The 21,844-nt window shown below is 38.7% G+C and overlaps 1 protein-coding gene across 5 annotated transcripts in view; it reads right to left on the minus strand.

Annotated features, from left to right (window-relative positions):
* LRP1B (LDL receptor related protein 1B) overlaps positions 1-21,844 on the minus strand; it is a 634,192-nt gene that overhangs the window by 360,067 nt on the left and 252,281 nt on the right. For all 5 annotated transcript variants that reach the window (XM_030951951.1, XM_030951950.1, XM_030951947.1 and 2 more), the window contains exon 3: positions 11,719-11,856. In XM_030951951.1, the coding sequence (XP_030807811.1) occupies positions 11,719-11,856 (138 nt within the window). The remainder of the gene's footprint in view (positions 1-11,718; positions 11,857-21,844) is intronic.

The raw sequence follows: 21,844 nt of genomic DNA on the forward strand, positions 1-21,844 counted from the left end.
TCTGCCCAATTACAAAATGCCACCCAAACCCATGGAGAAGAAGGAAGAAGAAACATCAAGAAGAAGCCCAGGACAACACCCTGCGCCCTCCATCTTGCTGCCATCCACAACACACTAAAAATCCCAAAACCTCAATTTCTCACCAAGCGATACACCTCCACTACTCTCTATAATCTATTTCACACTTTTGTGGATTCCAGTCTATCTTGAACTCTAGGAAACTTCCTCCATGATTGAGGGTCAAAGTCAGAGCTCCCCTGCGGGTCAGGGCACCCCAGAGCAGACAGAGAAATATTCCCAGTGCCCTGGATACCCAGTAATTTCTATTTGAACTAATGTTTTCAGATTTTACACAGTCTCACTTGCTCATTCAGACCCCAACATCAAATGAAGCAGAATATAAACTCTGGCCAATGCAAGGATTTACTGAACCGCCACAGCTTTTCTGTGCTTCTACCTCCAGAAATGCCCTCAGCACAAGACAATAATGAATCTCTCCAAGAATTAGTTGCTAACAACAACTCTTTGAAGGCAGATAAACTATTCTGGAAGTCTAGAATCCCTAATCACATTCTTTGTTAATCCCTAAATGCACAGCTGTGCCTTCATTAGGGGAACAAGCCCTGTGTGAGCAGCACTTCCACAGCTGAAGGCAGCAGCAAAGGCCTGCAGATGCACCCTTAACCACAATTGTATTTCACTGACAGTACTTTTAGTTAGATTCTAACATAGCAGCCATTCCTACTGTTATTTCCAGTCCATCTATTGAAAAGAGCTTCCTGGGTGCCTTGGTGAACACCAGGAGCGGCGCTGTAAGGCCAACAGACTGATTTGCCACATGACAGTACTGGAGGGATGAATCCTTTCAAAGCTCTCTGTCCCTGTTCTCAGGGGATGTTTTCAGAGCTGAGGTTCAAATCCAGCCAATTCCTGACCTGCATGCCTTTACATCCTGCCCAGCTTCCCTCTCCAGCTGCCTGCTGGGAACTTGGTATGATTTGTGTAATCCTTAGGGATGTATCACATGGAGCACGTATATATCCTTTAGATACAGCAAGGGCTCTTTCTGACTTGGTGATGACTCTTAAAAAACTTGAGGCATTCTCCAAATGGTTCCTCTCAGCTCTAGACACCTTTGGCATCAGAAGGAAAAAAAAATTCCGAGACTGGCAGAAAAAAAATATTACAAGTAATGAATTGACTTTTTAAGATATATAAATCATGAGATTGCCAATTCCTGCATTTAACATTAAATTTATATCCCAAAAACTTGAGTGTTTTTGCACTGGAATGATTCATGTCCTTGCTGCAGTTTCCAAACAACATCAAGAAATTGGTGGACTTCAAAATTAAGAGTTTTCAAACCGCAGAAAGTCTGACTCTTTATGGGAATCATGTAAGGGCATTTTTATTGCCTTTCATCTGGTTCTCCTTGGGAAAACCAAACAGGGCACGTTTGTAGGACCCAGCAACCTTTTCAGTCAGAGAGGGACCCTCCATGATCTCCATTTTCCTCCAGCTGAACTGTAACCCACACCATGTCACTAAAAGCCATGCTGCTATTTAAAGCTGGTTTTTTTTCCCCCCTCCATTAAGCTCAAGAGAGAAATTACAGTTTGAAGAGGACGGCGCTTTATCCTTTAATAGCAGACATTGTGACCAACACCCCTTTTGGTTTAGGTTTTGTTTGGGATATTTTTTCTCTTCACTAAAAATCAAAACATCCAGCTCTCATGGGAAGGGCAGGATGCATTCCCAGGTCTTCCTGAAGGGCTCACTTCACTTTTTTTTTGAACACAGGACATTCAAGTTTTCCACAAAACAGAAGCATGAGCCCCAAACTGTGTCCACTTAAATTTATAAGTAATTAATTGATTATTTTTTAACCTAAATTCTAAGTGTCAGCTCATGGCAGAAAGCAGAACAGTTGTGCCTCACAGAAGTATTTTTAGTGTCCATGTACCTTAAATGTGAGTCCTCAGGATGTCGGAATAATTTTGTTTTAATGTAACTGTGCTCATTTTATGTAACATTTTGCAGAACAGAACTTATTCCCATTTTTTTTTATCCTCCTGATGCCACTGTGTGCCATTAGTCTGAGAATGTAAAACTATACTCATGTCTTTCCTGTAGAAACCTAAAAATTACCTGCTTATAAATGTTCTGTGTAGCTCTGCTTCCTTGTCTTTCAGCGGATTAAAAAAGCTCAGTTTGTTAAAAGACAACCAAATGTTCTTCTACTTCAGGATTGTGAACTCTCTTTTTCTTTTTTATTTGTAAGCTGGGCCCATCTCTGCTAAAATTCCAGGAGATGCACATCATTAAGAGAGGGAAAAAAGTCAATTAAACAAGTAGCAGGTCCTCCATCTGATGCATGGCTTTGAAAGAGGCTATGAAATATGCAAGACCATTAGAAAAAAGAAGAAAGTACCTTAGACAGCAACTAATTGTGCTGAATTGCCTGCTGGTAATTAAACAGGGCATTTGTTAAAAAAGACCATATTTAGTTCTTAATGAGTGAGGATTTTGACCTTCTGTATAGCTGGGTTAAAAAACGTGTTTGGGGATTGAACCACTATGAATGATTCTTTTCTTGCAAACCACAGACATTTTCTCCCTTACTGATCTTGCTCTGGGAATGTGACATCAGCTGTTGTGGAATCTCTCTCACATGAGTGTGAAAACCAAGCTGAAAAGCCAGAAAAGTGTCACTGTGCGTGGAATGAATGCTTTGTTGGAATCATCATCATGACTGCTGCTAATTTTTCCTCATTTTCAATCCTAGTTGCCAACACTTCCTTGTGGAAAGTGGGCACTGGTATTTTGTTCCAGTAATCGATCCCCTGTAAAAGATACTTTATCTTCCAAACTGCATTTCTGGTATTTTCCTGCATGTTAATGGATTTTAAGAAGGACTAGATTGACAGAAAATATTTTAGAAATATTCTAAATGTCGTCTCAAAAAGTTTGATTTCATAGGATTTGTTTCACCAGGATATCCCACCCTTAGAAAGAGACACTCAAGAGAAAAGCCAGTGCAAGTGCAGCAGCATTTTTCAACAGCTTAATGTCAGAAATTATTGTTGATTTGCAGAGAGTGGGTCATGGTCACATCTTGAGCTTTAAATACGGCTTATTCTTCCTCAGATGGAACAGTTACCTGGAGGTTTTTTTCTTTTTCTTTTATTTTTTTTTCACATGTAAATGCTTATAAGCACCTGAATAAAAAGGAATTAAATTTTGTTTTGTTTTGTTTGTTTGTTTGTTTGGATAGTCCCAGTCCAGAAGCCTAAACCCAAGGAAATGCTGCCATTCATTCTAGTAGGACTCAGGTCACATCAGAACATTTTTTTTTCTTCTTTCTTTCATGTGCACAGTTCATATCCTGTCACCCATGCACAACAACAATGCTTTCAACACACTCATTTTCACAAGAGATAAAGTATTTTTAGATTATGGAATCTCCTGGAAAACTCTTTATTTTCATATTGGAGTCAACGCACTTGGAACATGTTCCCATTCTTCGATGGACATAGTTCCAGAGAATACTGATTTAAAGTAGTTCTACCTGACAATCCCTCAAATAAAATATCATGAACCTTGCTATTGACTGGGCTCTGTGTTCCCCCAGTTTTCTGTTTTACTTGATTGCTTCCTGGTATTTTTTTCCCCTGTTGCCCACAATTTTTAACTTATTCAGTTTCATCTCACAGTATTTTAATCTGAACATTTGTCATATAACTAAAATCATGAGCATTACTGCAGTGAGTTAAAGATTAAGTTACACTTTCATTGAATTTTGTGGAGAAAAGATGACTGGAATCTGAGAGGGTATAATGAATTCTGAAAATCAGGTTTTGTACGCTCTGTGCATGTTCTTGCTTCTGAGTGGAAGAGCAAGAGTAATTTCTCAATGTGTCAAAGCAAACTTCACACCACTGAGTAGTATCAATCTCACTTAAAACTGCTGGTGACATCTTGACTTGTTTATCATAGTCTCAGAAATAATCGCAAATTTTAATTTTTAAACCATATTACACAGTTTGAGAATGACTTAGGCTTTTGGATTATACAGTTCCATGAGTTTAAAATTGAAAAACGCAAGTAGGGAATGGTAGCGAAGCAAAGCCCTTGTCTGGAAGAAAAAATATGGTTTCTCCTTCTTTCAGCTATGAATTGCAGTGTGTGAAAATGCAGAATCTGCTGTGCTCTGTGTACAGGTGGTCAGGCAGGTGGATGCATTCCAGGTAGGAATACTCCTACCCCAGCTCCCAGAATTTACCACTCTGCTTAACAACACACAGCTAATTGCCGAGATGGGAACAAGTCGAGACCAGAACTCACTCTGCAAATGCAAATGAACACTCCTGCAGCTTCAAGTATTTGTACAATAAATGTTTAACTGTTTATGGCTCCTGGAAAAGAGCCCCGAGGAGCAAAAGTATCCTCTTCACAGAACAGATGTAGTTTCCTTATTTGTTTATTCACCTTGGGAAGATCAGGAGCTGGGAAGTCAAATCCCCCCAGGCAAGGAGTGGAAGAACTTGAAACCAAGTCTTGTAATGTAGCTTGGCTGAGGGCTCCCAGGGCAGAAAACTGACAACTGCACTTCTGACAAATTATGTGATGCTAGCCCCAGAATTTGCTCTTTTCTTTCTTCTTCTCTGTCTCCAATTTGATACCATTCTGTAAATTTAGGCTGACATTATAAATTGCTCTAGGAGGACCAAAATCACGTTTTTCAGCACACATGCCTGTCACTGGTTTTTTTTCCCCCTCACTTCAAGCACCAGGTTGCCCAATTATTTTAACACTGTTGAATGAAGCAATGAATAGGCAAATAATGTCACTGGAAAAAGAGTACATGGAAATTTAATGACATGTTTTATTGATGGGCAGATGCCTCAGATGTGTTTTTCTGCAGCAGATATAATTTTACTATTAGCTAATGCAAGAAACAGTAATTAAATTCTCACACTAAATTCTCAATGTAATAGTTTATGTATATCCTGAAAAAGAAAATAGGAAAAAAATGCCCAAAAGGAAACTGAAAAGGAAGCATTATTCCTTCTAAATAAGATTTCAGGATGTCTAAGCTATCCCATCTCCTCAAATATAGGTGGTGATAGCTGAAGACAGACCCCGTGCTGTCGCTCTCCCTACACCTCAAGGTTACCAGTGCTTCACAAGCATTTGGTGTCAGGTCCCAGTCTCTGCTCGGTGAAAAGCTGTCCCTGAGGCCTGGATATTGAAAATACACTGAAGATTTACTCTGTGATGTGATCTAATGGCAGCCAGGCAGCAGCTACACAGCCACAATTGCTGCTCGCGGGCTGAGTTTAGGAGTGTCAGGGTTTTTTTGCCATGCAAATGTCTGGAACTCCTGATACAGAGATTATGCCCTGAATATTTATCTACATAAAAATCCTTTGAGATTTATTCATACAAAAAGCTTGCTGCATTTCTTACTCCTTGAGGAGTTTTATTAGATTATTTGTTTGCTAACAGGGACAAATTACCAGGTAACTCTGCACACTAATCGACAGAAAGGTAATAAAACATCTCTAGTAAAACTGAAAAGGAGATGCTCATAGGATGAGTTTAAATGTTTGTTTTCTCAAAAAAGGGCAGCCTCAAAAGAGTAACAGCAGGCAACAACAACAGCAGGCAACGATAAATAGTATTTAACCTAAATCCCTGGAAAGCAGAATAAAGATTTCTCAGATCATTCCTTGCCATCCCCTGGGTCACTGACTGTAGCTGCTTTCCTTGGGTTTCTGCAGCCCTGCCCATGAACCAGTTAACAACCACTAATTGGCCCCCTTAACCACCATCATCTCATCTCAAACATGATGTATTAACATCTCTGCCGCACTTTGTGCATTTTCTTGGGCAACAGGATCATAGGAAACCTGAAATATTTGAGTTATAATCTTTACTCCTCTTTTTCATAATGTGGAAATCCATGGGTTAACCATCCAACACTGCATTTGCTATTGCAAGCATGGTTTCTGTGCCCTGAAGAAAGCATGTCTATTTAAATGTGTGCGCTAAAAATACTGATCAAAATTTGTATTCAGGGAGGCCAGACCTGACCAACACTTGATTTCACCAGCAAGGAACAGTAGCCAATATTTTCTCTCAAGAAAGTGGATACTGCAACTGAAATAGAAACACTGGCTGGGAGCAGTATTTCCATTTCCATACAATGCTCCTCCAGAGGACAAGATCAGAACACTCTCTACAAACCATGAACCAATTAATGATCTGCTGTCACACATTATCAACACAAATGGCCGAACATTTAAATCCTACATTTAATTTGACACAGAGACAATGCTGATACCTTCACAACAACTTTCCTTTGTGAATTCTAGCCTAAAAACTCCTCAGCAGCAGCCCATCAAGGTGGGACGAAACCACATCACTCAAATGTCTTCCACTGCTCATTCCCCCACAAGCCTCCTCTAATTTGCTTTGCTGCAAAAGGATTTTGTGACGGAAAGTTATTAAATCACCAAGCCCATGCTTCTTTGTCTTGACAGTAGAAGAGACTAAACGACCTTGGCTAATTTGAATGAGCTAGATCATGCTGTATTGAAGCAAAAATATAGGTAAGACAGTAATATACAAGAAATTGGATGTTTGGATGCTGAAATGAGGAGATATCATAATACTAAACTATGCAAATTGAGCCTTCAGCCAGACAAATAGAACTCTTTACTAGCAGCTCTGTTCCAAAGCAAAAACACACGGGGTTTTTTTTTTTTTTTTTTTTAATTTATTTATTTTTTTATTTTAATACCCCTACTTTTTTATCTTTTCTGCCTCATAATCCAAATGGAAACCTTGCTGCACAATGCAGAGTGGTCACAGTGGGAATCATTCCAAATGTTACCTGATGGTTCCAGCAGCCCCACTGGTCCATCAGGAGCTCTGGGAGATTTCCTGGGGGTTCCAGGATTCAGTAACCTCATGTGAGGCTTTGTACATCACAGCCTTAAAGGATGAGTGATTTAAAGCTTGTCAGAATAAATCAAATGAGTTCACAGGGAAGTCTGATGCAGGTGAGCATTACTTCCAGAAAAACTCTCATGAGAAAATGGAGGGACATTTATAACTCCGGACTGTTTCAGGGTTTTTTTTGTTACCTTATTCCACAACTTCACCGGGTGGGGAGGAATAAAATTAGGACTAGGATCTAAATGTAGGTCCATATCTTTCAGTTTTATAACTTTGCATCATTCTTGAAAGGTCTGAATTTTCCTTAAAATTTTGAAATTTGTATTTTCCCCTCTGGCAAACACTACTTAAAATTCCCCACCGTTTCAACTGTAGAAAGACCAGAAGAAAACATGATTGAGTAATAGCAGCATTTATCTTCATCTTCTGATAACAATTCATTCAAAAAGCCTAAACAGAAAAACAATAGTCTGATTTTAGGCTGCTAAAACAGAACAGCTTTTGGCCAAAACTTCTCAATGTGTGTTCTGCAGTTTTTTAATACCAAATGATCCAGAGTTTGCCTTTGAATATTGTATTGATTAGAGACTTCTGAGATTATGGTTCAGATCACAGTTAATAAAGATCCAAATAATCTGAAGACTTGGAAGGAGTATGGTATTTTTTGCAGTATTCTTTTAACATTTTCTGGCTGGAGAGCTAAAATATTAGCACAGATATTCTAGGAGTTACGAAATAATAAGTTAGTTAATTAAAAAAAGGAGATCTCCATATTCTGTACAAGTTTTAGTTTCCTGTAGCTCTAACTCAGACCAAATCCCAATTTTGACACACCACTTTCAATTGTGTGCCATATACAGATACATAAAGCAGTGATTTATAAAACTGTACAGCTCACCTCCACAGCCCTATTAAAAAAAAAAAAAAAACAAAAACAAAAACAAAAACAAAAACAAAACAAAACAAAAAACAGCTTTACTAAGATTCAAGGGATTGTGACTGCAATTCTCTAGAAATTATCTTAATAATTATATCTAATGCTTTACGTACTCAAGGCCAGGTAATTCCAACTACCCCATGAACCCCATGACAGATATTTGCTTGAGCCATTCCTAAAACTTTCAGGAGGAAAAAAGAAAAAAAAAAGAAGAAGAGGTATTTTAGCCTTTAAAAGACTTCAACATCAGACTGGGACAAGCTGCAGGCACATGAGCCCAGCTCTAACTAACCAGAGTCAGCCCCAGCCCCACACTGGGATAAACCCTGTGAAGGAAAGACTTGGAACTAAAAAGTTCAGTTTGCAATAATTTGGCAGCTCCCTGGGGCAGGAGAGTTCTCAGCTCATTGCTCAGCTGAGCAGTAAAAGTGGCTGCAAGTGCAGCTGAAATAAAGGCCTGGCTCTCCAAAGAAGCCTGGAGAGGTGTGTCAAAGGAAGAAGCTTAATTGCCAAGAGCAGATCTGGAGCAGTCTTCAACTAGAACTACTCAAGCCTGGCTCTAGGTTTGGCACTGGTAAATTTTATCTGAGCTTTAGCAACTCTCCCAGGAGCTGATGGGTGTGAGCCCCCCACTCAGCAGGGCTGGATTGTGCTGGAATTGGTGGGATTTTCAGAAAGCTCAACAGCCCCAATAGAAGCTTTATAGGAGACGTTAATATATATTTTGATTTCTCCCTTATTCAGACTCTCTAAAGCATTCTTCAATTAGATAAAAAATGAAAAGGAGTCCAAAATGACCAAATACAGATGTCTTATCACTATTGTATGCTCTGAAGTACAAATCCAGTGAATTACATACCCCTTTCTCCTCTGAAGGACATTGGAATACATAATGTGAAACAACCATGCGTAATAAAACATTTTTTATTTCATATTGCCACAACCTCTCCTGAATTTATGCATTACATTCACCTGCAAAAATGCATATGTGCCTGAAATAAAAGATGATCATACAGGAATGTCATTGTATTTACTACTATTCCCTTGAAATTTCCCATATATTACCATTTCACACTGGAGCAATGACCATATTTCCCCTTGCCAGGGAAAGGTGCAGGCCTGAATACAACTCTAAAAGATTGTCAATAATGAATTAATGTGAAAATGTTAAATTTAGAGAAAGAAATCAGAATAATTCCACTTGCTGGATGCTTATACTCCATTAGTTCATAGAGAATTCACCCCTTTGGAGTTACCTGTGCCCTGAAATGGGCTTTGCCCTGGTGACACCCCCATATTTCAAACCACAACTGATTTTCCTGGTGCTTGGACTGTGACTTATTTACACAGCACTGTCAGTGTCCCCAGCAAGAGATGATGTTAACACAGCTCTGTGACCAGCTGGGCTCCTTGCAATTCAATATTGAAAATTGCTGTTGCCTTCCTCGATCACAAACTTCACGTGGCCACCGTTAATTACAGCACAATTGATAATGCCACTCTTGTGAGCAATATAAAGGAAAAGCTAATGGTTTGGCTGGATTTCTGAAGTAACTTTGCAACTTTTGGCCACAAAAATGAGTTCAAAATATGACTTGTGTGTTCAAGACTCAGAAAGTAATGAGGAATGACTCAAAGGTCACCCAAACAATTTTCTAATAAAAGATATATATATATATATATAGAGAGAGAGAGAGAGAGGGAGGGAGACAATAATTACATGTCTCCCTGTAATTACAACCATAAGGAACTCATACCACATATTTGATATATAAGAATGTAACACAATGACACTTTAACTGACATTGTTTGTAACAAACTACAGGACCATAATGTAAAATTATGGTTTGCTGCATTCTTTGGCTCTGTTGACAGAAATGTGTCCACTGATATTTTCAATTCTGCCCCCACTAAGCAAGTAAAAATATGGAACTGCCAGAAAAATCAATATTAATGAGTTGTTAACCATTTCCTAGATAGTGACATTTCATTACGTAGGTGTTCTGTGTGGTCTAGCAGAAATATTTATTCAGAATGTTTTACCAAATTCTATGGTGATTTATTAAAGCAGACATTAATTTTTCCACTGGGAAGCTTTCATATTCATGTATGATAATAAAGAAAGGAGTGGGAATCAACATGAACCTTACAAAGTGTATTTGAGCATAAATTAAAAGGATGTGAATATAGATTGGGTGTTTTATGTGCTATCACATTCCAAAATACAGGACACATGTACAATAAGAAATGTAAACATATTCCGTGGCCACTAACATAGGATTGTACTTTTAGTCAATTCTTTTTTTTTTCTGATTCCATTAATCTTGTGGTTTAAAGACTTAAAATACAATAAAAATATAAGAGAGTTATAATATAATCATTATTCAGCACTGGAGATTTTTAATCCTCAGTATTTAATCCAGAGTAATTTACAGAAAAAAATCATGAAATATTGAGGAACACAAATTTAAACAGAATTTAATGAATCAATACTGTTCTCTGAAAAACACTCACCTGCAACTTCAGAAAGTTTTAGTATAAGCCAAAAAAGTGCTCTGGCCAGTTTAACTTCTGGGGTTTTTTTTGGATGCAGGGCCCAGTGCTAAATCCGATATGCTGGCACAAATTTTGATTTTGTGTAATGCTCATTGAACGAGGACTATAAAACAGTTGAGCCTTCAAGAAAAGAAATGATTCCTATCACTGTGAATAAGAATTTTCATCTATTTTATGACAGCCTGTATCCTCACCTGGCTAGATAAAAATAACTATTTGTAGTTTTGTGAAGTCAGCAGTATTGCAGTGATTAATTCCAGATGGCTTTTTTTTTTTTTTCTAATTTTAATTTCTTTTTTCAATGTGGCTTATTTTTGGTGTGGGCTTAGATTTTACTCTGACAGCTCTGAAAATATGTCCACATGAAATTTTAAATTCTAATTTAACTTTCTGAACTCTACCATTACTTGTATCTTTCACTGTATATTGTCATTTTGCATTTCAGCAGAAGTCCCAGCACCTGTCTCTGGGCTTCTGGTTTGGAACATCAGATCTGTTGAACATCATCAACAACCTTTCATCTGGAAATCTGCTGATTAAAAATAACTGATTCAAGGTATCTGAGATTTGGCCCTAAAGCTATCCCCAATGCAGACCTCAAAAAGTCATCTCAGTTGAGCTGAGCTATTAAATAGTTGACCTTCCCCAATTTCTATTTAAGATTTCTCATTGTCAGAATTTGGTGACTACATTATTAAACAGTAGATTATTTGCATAAAACTCTCCTGAAACAAAATCCTCCTTGCAAAATAATGCTTATAGCAAATTTGATATATTTTATGTATTTATTGATATATATTGATAATGCTCATAGCAAATTTTATATACTTTTCAGTGGTTTTCTTCGACTTTTTTTTTTTTTTTAAGCAGAAGTTATAAGGAAAAGAAAATTCATTGTGGCAAACATTGTTGTGCTGCCCAACTTTTGCTCAGTAAAGTTTCCTCAGCCTTCTTTTGATAGAAGAGCTTCCATCATATAAGCTTAGTTAACTAATGCAGTAAAAGTCCCAAAATCTCTGTGTGTTTTTACTTGCATTTGGTTCACACAAAATATTTTTTTAAATTAATTTGAAACACGCTTTAAATTAAAATACACTTCTATCATTAAAATACGCTTCTATCGGTTTGCTTTTGGGTGTTTTACACATATTCACACACACATATATGCCTATATGTATTCCCAACGAGCAAATTCTGGTTCTCTTTGAACTCAAAAAAGAAAATGCAGTGGAAGATTTGAGGTTAAAGCAATTTTCACTCACCCCTGCAATGAACTCCTTCGTCGTAGCCATCGGAGCAGTCGTAGACCCCATTGCAGAGCTGGGACAAGTGGATGCATTTGTTGGTACCAATGCAGCTGATGAAGTTCGGGCTGCATTTGAAATCCAGCTCCTCAGGACCTAAAGAACAGATGGAAAATTTCTTACACATGTTTTTACGTGTGGCAAAGCAAGTTCTGCACCTTGTTTCCTTTTTAAAGCTAAGGGCGACACTCTGCGTATTAGTTAATTTTGAAGAATTTGTTCATTTGGTATAGTTTAGGGCCTTGTTACCACACATAAAGTTATCAAGAAACAATTAGTGCAATTACAAATCAATGGCTCAGAGGATTATTTCCTAAAATACAGGTGTTTTGCAGTTGCTAAAATAATCTTTGCAGACCCTAAAAAGCATTACAAGGTTTTCAATTGACCTGTGAATATCCTATCAAGAGTCATAACAGGAGTAATAGGGACCAGTATTTACTTCCACTGTTGTGCTATGCAGATAATTGTAGATATTTATGAAAATGCATATAAATTTCACATCTTTGTGGGCTGCATTAGATGAGAGAAACTGTTTGTCCATCCCAGGAGACTGCCTCAGAAACTGCAGAGTCCAGGATGGAAGGGGGAGGATAAGGATGCTGTGATTGCTCCCTTTGGGATACCACCCTAGCTGCAATCACTTCTCTCTGTCCCCTTTTCCCTGAAGTGTTTGGTTCAGGGAGTTTTGAGGGAGCTTAGGGACTCCTGAGAATCACTTTTGTTTATCTCTTAGAAATGGTTCTGACTGATAAAATCCCCCCATAATACTATAAAGACTTTGAGATTTTTAACACAGCAAAGAACATTTAGAGGTCTGAAGGGTTTGCCTGAGTTAGAGGTTGAACCATAATTTATACATTGTACATTATTAGCTACTCACAGACCAAACTTCTTTTAGGAAAACAACTTGAACCTCCTTGATTTCTCACACTGGAGCTTGGGTCTATGCAGTTTGCAATAGTCCTTTAGGGAAATCTATCCTTGGATGCACAGTGCTCAAGTGCAAGATGCTTTCACCTCCCTCAAGGCACTAACTCCAGGAGGAAGGACAGAAATCACTGGCAGTAGCCGAAAGCTCTCTAATTAATAAGCTGGAAAATCTCAGCTTTCTCAGGTCTTGTCTCTTGGAGGCAGCAGGACACACCATTTGAGGGGAATCTACAACTTCTATAACAAATTGAGATGCCTCTCAGCACAGACCATTAAATAAAAAATCTAACATACAAAATTTGTCCCAATTAGAAAACGCCCAACAGCACAGGGCAGTGCTCTCCTTCCCCAAGCAAAGCAGGAGCCCCTAGCAGGGCCCACCCTTGTGCAGGAAAAAGGGATGCAGTGCCCTGCTCCCTCCTCTGACCTTCCAGCTCCACACCTGGTACCCCTGAGGGACACCAATGGCATCCTGGAGGAATTCCTGATTAACAGGGACACAGCATGCTGGCTCTAGGCATGGGAAGGTAATGCTTGTGTGCATGAATGTATCCTGTCTCAAAGGATTTGTGTGCTCCCAGGATGAAACCCAAACTATCCTCGCCATTCTCCGGGTTAAATACACGCAACTCAAATGTAGAGGGATTAAAATGTTTCACAAAGTTCCATATTCCCTGCATTTTTCAGTAAAATATAAGAAGAACTTAACAACAAAAAACCAAAATTTATCCTAGATATCAGGATTTGCTGACTATGGTAATGAGAAAGAGAAAACCAGAGAGTTTGGGGTTTAGGCATTTTACTGCTCATTTTGTACCCGGGAGGCAGGACATCTCATGCCATGAAGCATCCCATGTACCTACAGTGCCTACAACCCCTGGCAGTGCCAGGACTCCTCCAGGACTGCTTTGACTCTGCAGACCTTCCAAGGAAGAGCATAAATAAAGCAGCCCAAAGCTCAGTGCCAGGTAGGTCATATAAAAACACAGGGTTTAATTTGATTCCCATCTCAGCTGCACCAGTACTTGCAGGAACCTGACATGTAAATAAACCAAACTAAGTTTCTGATTTGTGATAATTTGCTTATTCTTTGTGTTAGAGCATCTGTGATAGAATGTGAGGAGTGAAAAAGTATTTTCTTCTAAAACAGAGAACATTCTTTGAAAAAAAAAATAGATCTGTGAAGCATGTGAACCATGGTACCTACATGACTATAAACTTTAGATCACTAGAGGGTTTTCATACTTTAGCAAACAGAAAACTTGGGATCTGTGGCCAAAACTATAAAAACATATTTACATACATCCTAAATTTAATAGGTGAAAGAAGGAATCTCTTATTAACATTTAAACCCTTACTAGACTAGTCTGACACGTTTCTGTCTATCACATTTTTGATTTGATGCTACTTGCTTTTAAAATACAAGATTCCTTCAGGACACAAGCATTGTGCAATTCTAAACATATTCTCTAACTCAAAATACTAATAGAGGAGCTTTCTAATTAAGATTTCTTTGATTGGGAACATAGGATGGGACACTGAAAAACACTCCAGGAAGTATTACTAGAATTGTTTTGGTTTTGAGAGAAACTTTGTGCACCACTTGTGAAAGGAGAAGACTGGAAGTGATTCCCTTATTCATATGATAAATTCACTTGTTACAAGCATCATGTGTGGAGGGCAACTTGACTTAAAAATAAAGATGAGCTTCAGTCCCAAAAAGTCCTGTTTTATAGAAGCTTTGTGACTTATTTTGTCTGCAAAATAACTCTAAATGGTAATAAGTCTCAACAATCAACACCAGTAGAATAGGACAGCAGATCTCCCTACCCACAATTTCTATGACCTCTATTAAAAAAAAAAAAAACTAAAAAAAAATTAAAAAGCCAAATCAAGCTGCATGTTGTGATGCCTTTGAAGCAGCACTTGCTTCTCCCACTGAATCCTTCCCAGCTGCTGCACTTTGTGAAATGTCTAATGCAAATAAAGAAGAGTAGCTTTTTATCTTGTTTACTCCTCTTCACTCTCCCTTTAACAGACAGCCACTTCTGGCAGTGTTATCAAGTGAACTTGGGGAAAAGGAATTTAAAAGCGTTCTTCTTCAAAATAATCTCGGTGTATTTTACATCGGTGCAAGAATGCTAAGAATATAAAAGACTGATGGTGTCTTTTCTTCCCTTCAAAAGACATAATAATTCCTAGCCTTGCCAGTTGGTGGAAAAATAGTCAAAACTACTGGCTGCAATTATGGTAATACAGCATCTCGATGTTTCAAACATTCATCCTGGGATGCTGCTTGGAGGGCAAAGAGGATGCAAGCAGCTCAAGAGAGTCAGCTCAGGCAGCAGAATATCCAAGTGTTTCTGTCAGTAATTGTCTGGGAACAGATGGCTGAGGAATGGGGAAAGAGCTGAGCTGCAGAAGCTGAGCCAGGGCTATGGGGGGGCCCCCCAGGGCCATGGGGGAGCCCCCAGGGCTGCAGGCAGGGGGGAAGGGGGTTTGGGCACTGGGTGCTTCCCTAGGGACAGGGGGTGATGCTCAGGACTGGGGAGGGTACCAAGGCCAGGCACATTCTATGGCCAAGTGCACAGATTATTGCTGCTTTCCCTGAATATCCAGAAAACAACCTGTGCCCAGAGATAGACAGGCTGGGAATAGGAGAGAGATTCATTTCAGATCCAGATTGCTTTGGCTGTCAAATCACCCAGGAAAGCCATTTCTGATATGGTCACACCAGGTCACGCTCACTGGAAGGGAACGGGATGGTGCACCATTTCTATTGGGGACACAGAGTGTGGAATATGACATTTAAATCTGCAGAGTTGATTTCAAAACTTTATTCTTTAAAATACCTTGTTCTTTAAAAAAAAAAATCTTATTCTTTAAAATCACTCTTGGCAGCAGAAAACAACCTGTGACATGCAGCCAAAGTAACATAAAATATCTGATACAATTTTAATTGTGAGTAGTCTTCTCACAGGTGGGGTTTTCAATTTATTTTCTGCCCAGTTCATTATCAAAAGCCAGGGGTTTCAAAAGTGCTTATCCTTTAGAAAACTTATAATCACAACATCTTAAAGTAATGTCTCTGCCCCTGCCAAGACAAGACATATTGTACCTTAATGAAGATGTTGTTTTCATGGGAAAATTAGATGGTTTTGTATTGGCTTTTGCTTTTTTTTTTCTTTAACTTACATATTTGAACTCTCACAAGAGGTTGAACACTCTGTATTAATTTCTGTAGTTATGAGTTGATGTAAGTGTAAACTAAACACACAGGGTATCTAATGGTATCACAACTGCTTTATAAAGTCAATTTTTACACAGACTAGAGACACATTTCTAATACCATTTCAAGACATTGAAACACTGGGATAAATGCATGGAAATGACTTAAAATCCTTACTCTGTGCTATGATATATATATATGCAAAGAAAGCATTTCATATTTAATAAGGATTTATGCTGCATAAGTAACCCCTTATCCATAGTTACTTTTATCTATATGCTTCATTCAACCGTGCAGACTGATAATTAATATAAATTTGAAGTCACCTTCAATCAAATCAGGTATTCAGCTGCCCATGTAAGGAGAATAATAAACATTTACAGCAGGATGTGGATAACTGAAAAGAGCAAAGTAGAACAGCACAAGAAGTGTAAGCTGTGACCTCACAGACACAGCATTTTATCTCCAAAATAACACTTCAAAGAAATAATAAAAGCAGTGGCAACCAGGGGCTTTGTGAGTTGGCAAGTGAGCAAATGCAGCTCCAGCACACAGAAGTCATGACTTATGACCAAAGCTAAGAGAGGAGTTAAGACTGTAGAAACCAACACCAAACAAACAGAAATAAATGAGAAAATGAAGAACTTCAGAAATCAGGAGATGCCTTTGAGTCACATTTACAGCTATCTGTGCTGGCTCCACTTGTCACACACCTGGTGACAAGTGTCTGCTCTTTACCTGGGGGTGTCAACAGCTCCTTCTGCTCTGCACAGGCAGCAGAAAACCCGGCCAAACATTCCCAAATCCTACCAAAACATTCCCAAATCCTACCAAAACAGCTACCCCAGCCAAACGTTCCCAATCCCATCAGAACAGCTACCCCAGCCAAACATCCCAAATCCAATTAAAGTATCTACCTTAATCAAACATCCCAAATCCAACCAAAACACCTACCCCAGCCAAACATTCCCAATCCCATCAGAACAGCTACCCCAGACAAAGATTCCAAAATCCCATCAAAATAGCTACCTGAGCCAAATATTCCCAAATCTGACTAAAACAGCTAACCAGCCAAACATTCCCAAATCCAACCTTAACAGCTACCCAGCCAAACATTCCCAAATCCCATCAGAACAGCTACTCCAGTGAAACATTCCAAATCCAAAGAAAACAGCTACCCCAGCCAAACATCCCCAATCCCATCAAAACAGCTACCCTAGCCAAATATTCCTAAATCCTACTAAAACAGCTAACCCAACCAAACATTCCCAAATCCTACCAAAACAGCTAACACAGCCAAACATCCCAAATCCAACCAGAACAGCTACCCCAACCAAACATCCCAAATCCAACCAAAACAGCTACCCCAGCAAAACATTCCCAATCTTATCAGAACAGCTACCCAAGCCAAACATTCACAAATCCCACCAAAACAGCTAGCCCAGCCAAACATCCCAAATCCATCAAGGACTTGCATGGATCAGTTTAAGCCTCCTCTTGAATCCTGTGCTCAGTTTTGTGCTCCTCATACATGACACTTTGAGGGGTTGGAGCGTGTCCAGGGAAGGAAATGGAGCTGGGAAGGGGCTGGAGCCCCAGGAGAAGCTGAGGGAGCTGGAAAGGGGATCAGCCTGGAGAAAAGGAGGCTCAGGGGGGATCTTCTGGCTCTACACAACTTCTTGACAAAAGGGCACAGCCAGGTCAGGTCTGTCCGTTCTCCAAAGTGATAGGACATGGAGTATCAATAGGATACTCCATGTCAATAGGAACTGGAGTCAATTTGCACAAGGGGAGGTTTAGATTGGATATTGGGGAAAAAATTCTGCCTCAAAAGGGTGATCAGGCACTGGGACAGGTTGCCCAGGGCAGTGGTGGGGTCACCATCGCTGGAGATATTTAAAAGACAATGTGGCCCTTGGAAGCATGGCTTAGTGGTGAACACAGTGGTGCTGCACTCAATAATCTTAGCAGGCTTTTCAGACCTAAATGATTCTGTGATATATAGTTTGGTCAGTCAATAACACATAATAATAAAGAAAAAAAAATCCACATTAAAATTCCCTTCCAAAGGATGATTCTTAATTCTGTGCATTACAGCAAGAAAACAGCTCAAGAAGCTATCTGGCTGTAAAGCTTAACAAGGCTCACAGTGGCTCACCAAACTCTCATTCCTGGACTCCTGTGAGACCCTTAGCACCAGAACTGTGCACAAATGAACTCACCTGTGCAGCACACAGCAGATGGATATTGGCTTTATGAGCACCAGAATTTTAGGGTAAAGCTCTACACTCCCCTTCTCCTCTGTGTGGCTTTGTACACACCAGAGAAGCAAACAGCAAGACAGTCTAAATCTAACATTACACAACAACTTTGATTTTGGAAATACTTCATTTCAAACCACAATAAGGGCTCTGCCAGGTCTGTTTGAGATGGCTTTGCAGCAAACACTTCCCCTCTGGCTCTGTTTCCTGCTCACTGCTTTCTGTGTGTCAGACACTTGCTCATCCTCTCTGCACAGATGTAAATAATTAACAGAGCCACAGGACTCATCCTTCCTTCTGTAATGGAGCTGATGGCCACTGGAGACAGGGGGAAAGCCGTGCTGAAGGTTGCACAGAAGCTGATGGAGAGGAAAAAAGAGGTGGAGGAAATCTTTCTGAAACAGCTCAGGGCTGAATCATTATCCAAAAACCCCTCTGGGCGTCTCAGGCTGGGGTGGGGCTGGAGGCAGAGCAGAGCTCTTGGGGGGTCAGGCCAAGAGCAGCCACCAGAACCGGGACCTGAATTAAGTGTGGTTTCCACCTAACATTAATGTTGCCACTAAAGCTATAAAAGCCACGCAGGTATTCAGATTTTTAATAGTAAAATCAGCTCATGAACAGGAAAGTCCATCTATATTCCTAAAAGAAGTTGGATTTCTGCATCGCTAAATTATCTCAAACTAGAAAATTCACCTAGCAAAGGGAGAAAAGATCACCTCCTCAGCCAACCTCCACCTAATGCTACCATTCAAAAAGACTGGGGTATTTTTGTATTTTTTCACTGAACAGTTCTAAATGTAACAATTTCTGGATCAAATACAGTGACAAAGTGGGGTGTTTTTTAGGTTTGGGGTTGTTTTTTTTTTTTTGTCGTTTTTTTTTTTTTCTGTGGTTTTTTTTTTTGTTTGTTTTTTTTTTGGTTTTTTGGTTTTTTGTTGAAACAACATTCAGGGTGATCAGTGAAATCCATGGCCACAACTGGAACACCAAACTTTACCTCACCCACACTGTTCTGGTTACAGAAAAAAACAAACAAGTGATGGCAAAGAGAAGAGGAAAGGAACTGAGAGTAGTGTAGCCTGGGGAGTTCTAATATTCATTCTCTCAGTTTAAGGAGATCAATGTAATAAATAAATTAATATTTAAATAATAATAAATATAAATAATAAATATGAATATTACCAATAAGAAGTGAATATAGTGCTCAAGCACTGCAACACTGTACCAGAATGAAAACAAAGTTCAGGGGAGAGGGTAACACAAACACCTAACTTTATTTTACAGAGGAACTGACAAGCACCTAAAGTACAAAATATGTTTATGCTTGCATTTTTTTCTGATGCTAGTGAAAATTATCCATTCAAAGAACTGATGAGGTTGGAATGTCTACTGTTATTGTCAGCAGGGTTGCACCTCTCTGCAAAGTGACATTTTCATTCCTATGGAACAGGTTATAAAAATCCAGCCTTTACTAAAGTCAAGATAAATATCCTCATTTTTGCCATTTTGCTTAAATCAGAACCTTATTTCTACTGCTTCATATGCACATAAGACCTACTACCATGCTAATATGGTACCTCACCTTTCCCATTCCCATTCTATAATGTCCTCAAATTGTGAATATAGATATAAGGAACACGTGTTGCATAGTTTTTACATCTCTGATATGGCTTAAATATTCCTAAATTTCACATTTCACCTGAAAATCTACATGTAAAATTGCTATAAATAAAAAGATGTAGTCTTGCAATATTAGATAGTGTGGAAGATAAAGCATTATCTCACACAAGCTAACAAAAACCCCTCCTTGCAGTCAGGAAACACTAACCAAGATATTTATCTGTAGAGAAAAATGGTTGGTGTTTGGAAGCAAGAACAAAGAACCAACAAGAGAACACATGTAGCATGAATTTTTCTTAAAAATCAAATCTCTGCCTAGTTTTGCAAAGCTCAGAGCGGCAGTAGCTTATTTAATCTAAAAACAACAATAAAACAATTCTTGCCATTACAGTCTTCCATCACAATGGTCCAACATAATAGAGTTATGCATCAATGCATTTTGTATCTTGTTCAATGAGCACAGCTTCAGCTTGAGTGACAAAACTTCCCACAGAGATGAGAGAATTTGTGCTCTTTGCCACAGACCCTAAAAATTAAAATCCTAATCCTAAACTCTTGCATGTAGCATGTATCAGAATATAAAGGGAGGTCCTTGTATGCACCAACATCAGCAAAGCCATTGCTAATTTATATTCCCTGTTTTTTTTAAGGAATGGCTTTGCAAACATTTGTCGGTGATGAGGAGAAAGAAAAAAAAAGTATGTTCTCAGGAAGCAAAAATAATTAATATTCTTTGTACTTGCAGGGACAAAAAAGCTTTGCTAATGGATTTTTTGGTGATTTACTACAACACACCACAGCAATAATTTATGATCAATGAAGTAAAAAATGAATATTGTCTCATGTAGATGGTCACTCCTCATTAGTTATAAGGAACCTATTTTTAAATTGGAGATTTTGATTTAATTAGTGTCACACATCTCAGGGCTGCCTTGGGCCAGCTGCTGTCATGCCTTGGTGTCTGTGTGTGGCACAGCAGTGGCTGCTGCTGGGGCTCACTGAGGAAATGGCAGAGGTGAACTAAAGTGTTAATTACCCAAACAATTAAAGTACCCAACACCAGCAACAGTGTAACACATCAACACTCACATTATAGATGTTTACACAAAGTGTATAAATGTCACTTGTAAATGTTCCTTATAAAGCAGTGTAATTGTGCAATAGAACAGCTGGATGCAGCAGCCACCCAAAGCTCGGCAGCACCCCAAACAGACATTTTAAAGAGTCTGTTTGGCGCTGTAAAAGTGTGTGTGACACATTTACACACATCATCCCTCTCTGCACAGACCTTTCCATCGAGCTCCAGCTCAGCTCTTCATTAGACACAGAGATTGTATCAAAATAAAATCCCCTTAGAAGAGGATTTTTAGTGGATCACAGCAATACCAAGGCTTGCACCTTATGAACATTTATGCACTCCCACACAACCTCAGAAAAGTCTATGGACTGAAGAGAAATTTACCAAGCTCACTTTTCCATCAGCACAACTGGAATTCAAATACACAAACAGTTTTCAAGCCCTAAATAACACGAAACTTCACAGGGTTGGATGAAATTTGTAACATAAGACATTTTTAAAAACAAGACAGGGCTAAAACATGCATTGTTACTTTAACTCCTAACTTTAAATAGCAAAACACAAAGTTTTCATCTCATCTGCAATACTTTAAGATTCTACAGCAGATAATGTTAGTATCAACATGGGTGTTTTATTTATGATTTTGGGGTAAAAATTTCCCATTAAAATGCTGTGCTCTATAATCACATGAAAAATTAGCTTTGTGGGCCAACACTGTCTAAGTATTTGAGCTCTAAAAAAAAATAATCTGTATTACTGATTCATTTTAAAGATTATCTTATATGTTTAATTCAGCTTTAACACAGAAACTTAGAAATAGTTCTCATGCATTTTTAAACCAAGCTAGGCAGTTTGCAATCATAAACTTATTCATTTTTATTTTGTACACAGACATATAAATTGCATCCAATTAAAGTAAGTGTTTTACTTGGTTTTTTTTTTTCTTACCTAGTCATGCACTGA

This window comes from Camarhynchus parvulus, chromosome 7 (assembly GCF_901933205.1).
Source record: "Camarhynchus parvulus chromosome 7, STF_HiC, whole genome shotgun sequence".
NCBI lineage: Eukaryota > Metazoa > Chordata > Aves > Passeriformes > Thraupidae > Camarhynchus > Camarhynchus parvulus.